This window comes from Zea mays, chromosome 2 (genome assembly GCF_902167145.1).
Source record: "Zea mays cultivar B73 chromosome 2, Zm-B73-REFERENCE-NAM-5.0, whole genome shotgun sequence".
Classification (NCBI taxonomy): Eukaryota; Viridiplantae; Streptophyta; class Magnoliopsida; order Poales; family Poaceae; genus Zea; species Zea mays.
The window spans coordinates 236622334-236631496 of NC_050097.1; the positions used below are offsets into that span (position 1 = coordinate 236622334).

The window sequence follows — 9163 nt, forward strand, 5'->3', positions numbered from 1 at the left end:
ATTATATATCACCCTCGCCAGAATTTGCATATAACACTTTTTTTCAATGATAGCCTTTGACGCACAAAGCAGGTGACACTAACACTACTAGCAAAATTAGTAATACTTTCTAGATTCTAAACCGGATTTCTAGATTCCAAACCCTATGAACTCATTTATCTTTCTCCACACATAAAAACCACAATAAACATGCCCTTTCTGTTCATGCTACGATCCTGGCCACTTACCCATTGATATACAAAGGATGGCTGAATGCTCAGCATTGGTTTCTCACAGCACATTGCAGGTGACACTAACACCAGTAGTAAAAATGTAAAATCAGTAACCACCTGAATTGCTCAAAACAATTAGTTCATGAATACAACACAGTTAACCACAGCTTTTAACATAATGTTACTTAGGCCACAGTTTCCCTCTACTCATCTTGTTATACAATCGGCCTTGCTACGCTACAGGGAACAACCTGACGGCGTCCCAAGAGACCCTGATGATGCCACCATTCCTCGCCTCCGCCTCCTGGAACGTCCACCCAAATGCCTCCGAAGGGTGGGGGAGCTCCCTCCACTTCTCGGTCCTGAGCTCAGTGACATCAACCACGCAAACGCGGCTCTCCGTTGTGCTCTTCCCTGGCGCTTGGAAGATCTTGCCCCTGCCAACCTCCTTCCCATCGCTGTCGACTAATGAAACGAGGCGGCCGGGTTCCAACGAGAAGGATCTCGTGAATGGACGGACCATCATCGTCGTGTTCGGGGATAGCTCTGCCTGCGACGTTTGCTCAGTGCAGTCCGGGCTCAACAGGCTACCACCTTTGGATAGAACAGTCATCACACCTGCAGGGGGTAGATAGTTGTCCTCCCCGGCACTTTCTGAAGACTCGCCGGGATGGGAAGTAGATGGTTTATCAGCATTCTCCGCCCTTTCTTTTGCAATGCGAGCAAGCTTAGCTTTCCGGTTGTTCAACCTGGAAATTACACGAGAAAACACTGTTACAAATAGCTTTAGATGAGAAGCACAAAAAACATTATTATCGATTTGAAGAAAGAAACTTCAAAAGAACGGTTAAGATACACAGTTTTACCAGTTTTTAAGTTGTGATGCTGTGATCTCTGGGCCCTACAAAAGCACGGCCGTATTTTCCATAAATGAGAATGCATTCAGCAATTAAGACCTAAGAATAGAATGCCCCAAAGTGAAAAAAAAAATTACCTGCAGACTTAACTTCTCTGACCAACTCTGCAATAGAACAGGATTTTTGTGCATCTCAGGCTCATCTACTAGAGCCTTCTCTAATTCATCTATTTGCTCATTATTCATAAGGGTCCGCTTCCTTCTCTTAGGTTGCCTCTCATCATACATACTACTCTCTCCTTTCCCATCCTCCTCGAGACCGTTTTCTTTTGTAAGTTCTGGTGTTTTGAAATTATCCACGCTGCTGGATGCTGGATCAAGATCCATTCTGTTGTGCTGGTGTCCAGTGCTAACACCGGAAGCGACAGCCGAAGGGCCACCACTTGTTGTTCTTGCAACGCCAAGATGGACTAGGTCTTGGCCAACTGCATTCTGCAGGAAACCACCATTTCTAGAGACAGTGTTCTTTGGAGTCTCGTCCTCATCATTTCCTTCCGGATTTATTGGGGGTACTGGTGTAGACACTTCCATGTTCTGTGCATCCTGTTGCATCAGCTTCCGATTAGAATCCAATTCACTGTGGACCCAAACCCAATCACCAGTCATGTTTCATTGACCCACTCATCTAAGTATTTACCTTTGGAAGGTTATTCATTTTGGAGGCTGGAGTGCTTGTCCGTGTTGGCAAGAGCTGCTGCACCGGGCACATGGCATCCATGCTTTCTGGTGGAATATCATTTTGTACAACCTGAAACATTTCATAATGAGGCCATACAACAATTGAACAGAGAAAAAAACGATTTGAAGCAAACTGCTACAAATGTAAACTGAACACCCAGTGCAAATATCCAAGCACACACAAGTCAAGAAAGTTTAATGTTTTTTATGGCTAATAAAATTTGTGCTGAGCAGATTATGTGCAATACTGCAAATGCAAATACCTCTATTTAGTGTGCACGCTCTGCAGTTGTGTTATTATGATAAAAATGAGATTTTGCTGCCAACAAAATGTAAAACTTCAGTAGCATTGATAGCTCATTACGATAACAATGAGTAAAGAAAACAAACCTTTACTGCAACTTGTGATTTACACCAAGATTGTAGCTTATCAGCAAAATCACTGCCAAAGGGTAAACAGACGCTTAGAAATATTACCAAGGCATTGAGAGCAGTAAATTATCAAGGAGTACAAAATGAAGTATAATAAAAAAAATAATAAGTTCAGCCATGTAACAAAAAAGTACTTAATCGTCAATTGGGAAAACCAGTATACAATATAAAATATAGTAAAATGGTTTTTAAGCACCTTAATAACACCAAGTCTTCCCCATTTAACAAATTAGGAACCAATGTTTTAGCATAATCAGACAAAAATCCTACAAAACCCACAGAAAAAGTTAGACATGCCACATAATGGATATATTAACCAACAGATAACTAGAAACAACAAAGGTAACTTCACCTAAGTTTCTACAGACTTTAGTGGCCTTAAAATCACTAGAAGCTGGCAGATCTGCTGATAGTTTAGGACTCCCAGACGCCAAGTGCTTTTGAAAGTTCTGAAGAAAAAGATCCCTTTCTTGCTCTGTTGTCAGAACAGAACTTATTTTAACAATGTGTTGTGAATAAATTTAAACTCATAACATGTAGAAATAGTCTACCTTCACATATGTTTGGAATAAAAACATGCAAATTTGCTATTATTTTCACTACGCATGATGTTCTTGTCTGTGCATATGCCATTGAAGGCACGCTAGGGCGAAAAGGGCAAGAATAGTTAGCTTTAGCTTCAGTCAACATATTATCAGAAGCTAATAGTGCCACCTCAGATGCACCAAAAGGATCATAATCTAGACTTGCATCTTCCTCAATTGTTGGTAAGTTGACAGCGCACCAACTCGAAACAAATTCATCGTGAGGAGCAGCTAGAATCTGGATTAAAAATGGAACCTGCACAATTTATGAACAAAAAAGTTGAAGCAAGACATTATTTTGGCTTAAAACATATCCAGTTGCTAAGGAAAATACAAGATATAAATGTCAACACAAATAGTTAAGCAAAAAATCTTACAGTGTTGGTCAAAAAGAATGATCTGAAGTTCGAATCATCAGAGAAGACATCAACAAGACGCAATGCACTGATAAGCACAGATCCCATGGGGTAAATCTTACCCTTGTCATGAGAATCAGAAGTAATGTTTATTTTTCTTCCAAATGAAATCTTCAGCAAATTTAGAACCTACAGTAGTCAAGCAAAATCAAAATTTGGAGAAAGTGAATATTTTTAAGGAGTATTTTCCTGGGCAGTGGTCAGCCCCAGTAGAACTGACCTCTAGAGCCAAGGTTTGCCCTAGCCGCATGTTATTTGGATTAGTGGCAACTTCATCAAGGTAAGAGACACTTTCAGCCTCACAAAGTTGCAACAGCTGGGAAATTGAATATATCAAAAAAATCAGTCACTAAATATAGGTTTGCAGTTTGCACTACTACACTCCAATTATGTTAAATCATGTGCAGTTAACTTACAATAGAAAGTATCTTTGCCTTGAGCCTGGAAATAGAAGCAACAAGGTCGGTTGATTGCTTCAAACATTCAGGGACAACTAACTTCAGTATAGTGTGAGAAAGTGACAGTATGCCTCCGTTTCTAGAGAGTTCCTGCATTAAGCAAGAAATTCCTTAACATGCAAGCTTCCAAGAGCATTATATTTCATAACGGTGTAGTGGCCAAATACAGAGTTGGCCAACTATATTATTCAACAAAAATATAACTTCACCCAAAACTACTGCATAAGGTTTCACACAGTATCAATTTAATAAGGTTGCAAGGACAGAAAAGAAGTAAGATGACCATGTGAAGTACAGTGTCTGTGTGTCGGGGGGGGGGGGGGGGGGGGGGGGGGGGGGGGGGGGGATATGGTCAACATGATGACTTCAATTTTATATTTAATAAAATTCCAAGCACAGAAAAGACTAATGGTAAGATGAACCATGTGAAGTAACCTTTTTGGGGAGAGAGGGTCATAGTCAATATGGTAACTTCTATTTTTATCATCAAACAGTATAGCACAACAACTGCTAATCCCTTACTAAATCAAGAAAAAGAAAACACTCCAAATATTCTTATTCCTCTCAATAGCATAAAAATTATATGCCTCTAAAGATAGGTGAGACCTTATTTTTTAAAATCCGATCTCGAAATAGCTTTTGCTGGCACAACAACAAGAGAAATTGCAATGATGCTTCACACTGTTGACAGATGAAGTGAGCAAGACGAGATTCCAAAGAACCAACAGGAAAGAAACCGAAGCCCATTGATGATAATCTGATACTTAACAGCCTCACATCTTCATGCAAACTATCAAAGGCCACGTCCATAAAGATATCAACCTGACCATGAGTCATTAAGTGTTAGTATGAGCACCGATGATTGAATTATAAGTGTTCCTAAAGTAGGTACACGTTGCTGAATAGCATATATATTGAAAGAATAACATTATGAATCAGTATGTACTCAATGGGGTATTAAAAAGAGTAATAAGTGCACAGATAGAATTTTTCCAAACAACATACACATGTAAAATCCCAAATCACAGGACCACAAAAATATACACATGCAAAAACTTTAATCATCATCAGATAACATACAGAACATACACTGGGCATTTGGGCAACCGTCAGCAGAACATTAGCATAAATTATGTCACTTATAAGCATAGCCTAGGCATTGGGGGCACGCCTAGACACCTAAGAGACACCTCAAAAGTCATGCTTATAAGACAGTAAGAATACCAAGGGATCTATTGTACTATCTTGATATAACCTAGATAATCAAACTCAGTTTAACAGCAAGCATGTGCGTAGATCTACAAAATTCAAGCAGCATAACTCCAATGCAGAAAAATAGTCTCATGTCAACTGCAGAATTTTACAGCAAGTTTGGATTAATAATTGGCCTGGCAGCTTGCAGTGGTTGCTATCATTGTTATCAAATCGTCTAATAGATCCTAGTTGCCATGGCACTGATCAGCCTGACTAATCATAGTGCATAACTGATCGCCATGACACCAATCAACATGACTAATCGCGATTAGTCGGATGACTTGATAACATTGGTTGCTATGTAAATCAAGCACAAAATGCCACACAAGGATAGCTAAATGACTCCAGAATAAAACATCAAGAGTAAGGTTAACACTCAAAAACATGCTACATGATTATATTTCATGGAGCCAAGAATCAACCCTTGTAACAATGAAATTGGTGTACAGAAGGTGTTAGCAAAGATGCATTAAAAAAATTTGGCGGATCAGGGACCAAAATAGAAGCAAAGCAAATATGGGCTCTACAATCAACTTTGATTTAGAAATAAGGTGGATGGCAAAATTCATTTATGTTTCAGATAAAATTAACATATTACAAGAAATTGAAGAGTGGTCCTATGATGAACCCACATATTACCTTTGGATGTGCAAGCAGAATATGGACAAGTTCATGCCACTGGGAAGAGAAGTAATTTGTCAACAGATGAAGACTACCTGCTACAAGTGACGCATGCACAAGCGGAGAAGCACCAACATTGTTATTCTCCTAATTTAAAAACAACAGCTGTTACCAGAATTAGTATCAGATGATAATTCAAAGTGGACCACACATCAATGAATAAAAACATTTTGGTTTAACCCATTGAGACCTTCTGTTCAGCAAGAATAGAAAGTAGAAAGAATATCAGGTCCATGACTTGTTCGGATAATTTGACATCATCAAGGAGAACCTGCAAGGAAATATTGTTGTGAGCTAGGTGCTTATCATTTAGCTAAATTAAATCAACCAGAAGATAAAATCCAAATACTAAACAGGTAGGGCTCAGTTGGACAAAGTCTATGAGTCTAATGACAACAAAAGAGCTTCATTACATTCCAAACAGCCTCAGAGTAAGTAAATTCTCAAATCATATCATATCCCATAAGAAAGATAGCGGCATATGGTAAATTAGCGTGAAATAATAAAAGGAGTAACCTGCTCCAGTCTAGTATGGCGGGATGCTAGATCAGACAAACTATGCAAAAAACGGATGCCACGAAGCACATAGGTCAAGTCCGGGCCTTGCCCAAGCTCCAAACATACAGCAAGGAGATGAAGAGGAAGCGAGGGCACAACTTTTTCCATGTCCACCTACAACAAAGAACAGCTTTCAGGGAATCGGGTATTGCAAGTTTGCAACATATGCAAGCATTTTGTACATACAAGTACTTGCTTTGGACCTCCGTCTTCTATCTTGGACTGCAAAACAAAGTTGTCTGACTCCCTGAGCATCTCACCAAGTTCTTTAGAGGTTAACCAACTAAGCTCTTCAACAGCAGACACCATGGCTATCATCTGAACCCAAAACAACATGGAAACTCTTGTGATGTAGCAAGGCCATGAGAATACTATGGTGAAAATCCTACTTCCTCTGATCTTCCAGAAGTTAGAACAAATATTTATATTTTGTACAGTAGTCAAGAAGTGAGAAAACAACATCCTGACATGCAAATGAATTCACTTGGCACACCAAGCAATATGTATCTATAATATTCGAAAATTATCTATTAGAACCGAGAAATTTCCTAGTGTTACCCTACATAAAATGAGAGTTTTAACTACCTAGAAAATAATTACTAGCATTAATTCAGGGTTATGTTATATTAGGCAACAGATATTCCCGAAGAATTACTAGCATGAATTCGGAATTACTAACATGGATTAGAAGGCCCTAGAAACTCCCAGTAATAGCATATAATTTATACTGTACATTTTAACTCCTTCCCTACTGTTTTTCATATCTGTCTATGTAGCAAATAAGGGCGGCAGTGGATTCGTAAGAGTGATTCCAATGCCCAAATGATGCAGGGCACCTGCGAGCATCAAGCTATTAAATGTAGCTGCGCATCAAATCCGGCTCAAAAACCTAACCCAGAGAAGCAAGCTGCAGCTAGCGAGTACGCGACGGACCACGCGGCGGTGGGTCATGGGGGACGGGAGACCCGGGCCACGGTATGTGAGGAGAGGAAACTGACCTTCAGCCGGCGTAGCGGAGCCCGAGGCGGGCGGATCTCCGTCCGTCCGCTCCGCTCCCCACCAGCGCAGCCGCGGCGACGAGGGGACGGGACCTATACGGCAGCGGCGGTGGATGTAGAGGAGGATATGGCGGTCGGCGGAGGTGAGCAGGAGTGGCAGAGCTGTCGTATATTTTGATCTACTAGTCGGGGTGGGGAAGTATTTGTTGGCGGCTGGCGGTGATGTGAAAGACATTTGAAGTGTTGTAAAAACAACTGAATAACAATTGCTGGAATAGCTCAGTTGGTTAGAGCGTGTGGCTGTTAACCACAAGGTCGGAGGTTCAAGCCCTCCTTCTAGCGTTTTTTTATTTTTCCATTTGTTAACATTATTTCAATTGCAGTATTATCTTTTCAAAGTTTTTTAACATTCCAAAATATTGTTTTAATTGGAGTATTCTCTTTGAGAAAGTTTTTTTAGTTACCATATCCATTCCAAAACGAATTGACACTCGAATGACACAGTTTCATGTCTAAAGCATGGTTTAGAAAATGCAAAGAATCTTAAGTTGTTATTTTATTTGTATGAGACAATTTTTTTATAAAGGTATGAGATGATATTTTATTTGAAGATCAATTTTCACAAAAGTGCATTTTTATTTTTCCATTTGTTAACATTATTTCAATTGCAGTATTATCTTTTCAAAGTTTTTTAACATTCCAAAATATTGTTTTAATTGGAGTATTCTCTTTGCGAAAGTTTTTTTAGTTACCATATCCATTCCAAAACGAATTGACACTCGAATGACACAGTTTCATGTATAAAGCATGGTTTAGAAAATGCAAAGAATCTTAAGTTGTTATTTTATTTGTATGAGACAATTTTTTTATAAAGGTATGAGATGATATTTTATTTGAAGATCAATTTTCACAAAAGTGCATTTTTTGCTATCAAGTAGAGACGAGATGTGTAAAGCCTAGTGCAATTATTTAATTAACAAATAAGTCATTTCCCTTCAAAAGGGTGTGTCTAATTTGGAAAACGCAAAGAATCTTAAGTTATTATTTTATTTGTACTGAGTTGTTGTCTGAATTTCAGATGGATTTTAGCAAAAGTGAACTCCCTGCTATCAATGGTGATCAGGAGACATGTGAAGTCTACCCTAAATTATATAATATAACTGCCATATAGGTCACTTGCGCATTAAAGTACTTGAATGATAAACAGAATCATTTAAGTATAAACACAAATATTTTTCAATCTTTTTGGGCTCATGGAAAATAATGGGGTTCTAATAAAAAATATTTTGAATAACTAAAAATGCGTTGGTTGTTTATCTTTGTTACTTCTATGTTCACTGACAGGATGAGACCATATCCCGTATGTTCTTTAGATGTCATGTTGCGCAAGTGGTTCAGATATACATGTACATGTAGGCCGGCCTAGCCCGGCACGGCACAGACCCACAAAAGCACGGCTCATAAAGTCATGTGAGCTTTGATGGGCCTTAGTTAAATACTGAGTCAATATTTAGTGGGCCTCGATGGGCCTTAGTTAAATGGGTCGTGCCAGGCCAGCACGTGGGGCTTTACTTGAGGCCCAGGCACGGCCCACATATTGGGTCATGCCAAAAATTGTGTGCTTTGTGCCGGCCTATTAGGCACAGCACAAATGTACACCTATAGGTTCAGGGTGCTGTAGATATCTGTTTCGTAAGTCATATGTTACGTTGGGAAATTTTGAAGACATTGTTGGGCACCAAATTGAGAGGATTGGACGGTATGGCCCCTGGGGTCGGACGGTGCACAGTCCGGACAGTCCGCGCGTGTGTAGAGTAGATTAGGGTTCCGAGTTTTGTGTTACAGTTGTTAGCTAGATTCGTGGAATTAGCTCGGGCGATTAGTTTGTAAAGGGTCCAGCCCCCTCCTCTATAAATACAGAGGTATACGACCTATTTGGAATCATCAATCGAATCAATAATACTTCTATCTCGCAT

The 9163-nt window shown here is 39.5% G+C and overlaps 1 protein-coding gene and 1 non-coding gene across 4 annotated transcripts; one reads left to right on the plus strand and one right to left on the minus strand.

The window, feature by feature from the left end:
- Positions 1-305: 305 nt before the first annotated feature.
- LOC100384237 (Nodulin homeobox) lies at positions 306-7463 on the minus strand. Of its 3 annotated transcripts, none has more exons than XM_008670255.3 (17): positions 7188-7358; positions 6376-6507; positions 6148-6303; positions 5822-5902; positions 5590-5736; positions 4303-4518; positions 3655-3786; positions 3459-3554; positions 3200-3367; positions 2790-3078; positions 2591-2713; positions 2435-2504; positions 2197-2248; positions 1766-1876; positions 1207-1671; positions 1079-1113; positions 306-961 (listed from the first exon to the last, which is right to left on the minus strand). In XM_008670255.3, the coding sequence occupies exons 6-17, from the start codon at positions 4504-4506 to the stop codon at positions 445-447; spliced, it is 2262 nt and encodes a 753-aa protein (XP_008668477.1). In that variant the 5' UTR covers positions 4507-4518; positions 5590-5736; positions 5822-5902; positions 6148-6303; positions 6376-6507; positions 7188-7358; the 3' UTR covers positions 306-444. The 3 variants fall into 3 exon arrangements, with proteins under 3 accessions (XP_008668477.1, NP_001349225.1, XP_008668478.1); NM_001362296.1 differs by having other exon boundaries at positions 5590-5718; positions 7188-7347; XM_008670256.4 differs by lacking the exon at positions 1079-1113 and having other exon boundaries at positions 5590-5718; positions 7188-7463.
- On the plus strand, positions 7456-7529 carry TRNAN-GUU (transfer RNA asparagine (anticodon GUU)). The gene has a single exon. It is a non-coding gene; the product is annotated as a tRNA-Asn (tRNA).
- Positions 7530-9163: the final 1634 nt, after the last annotated feature.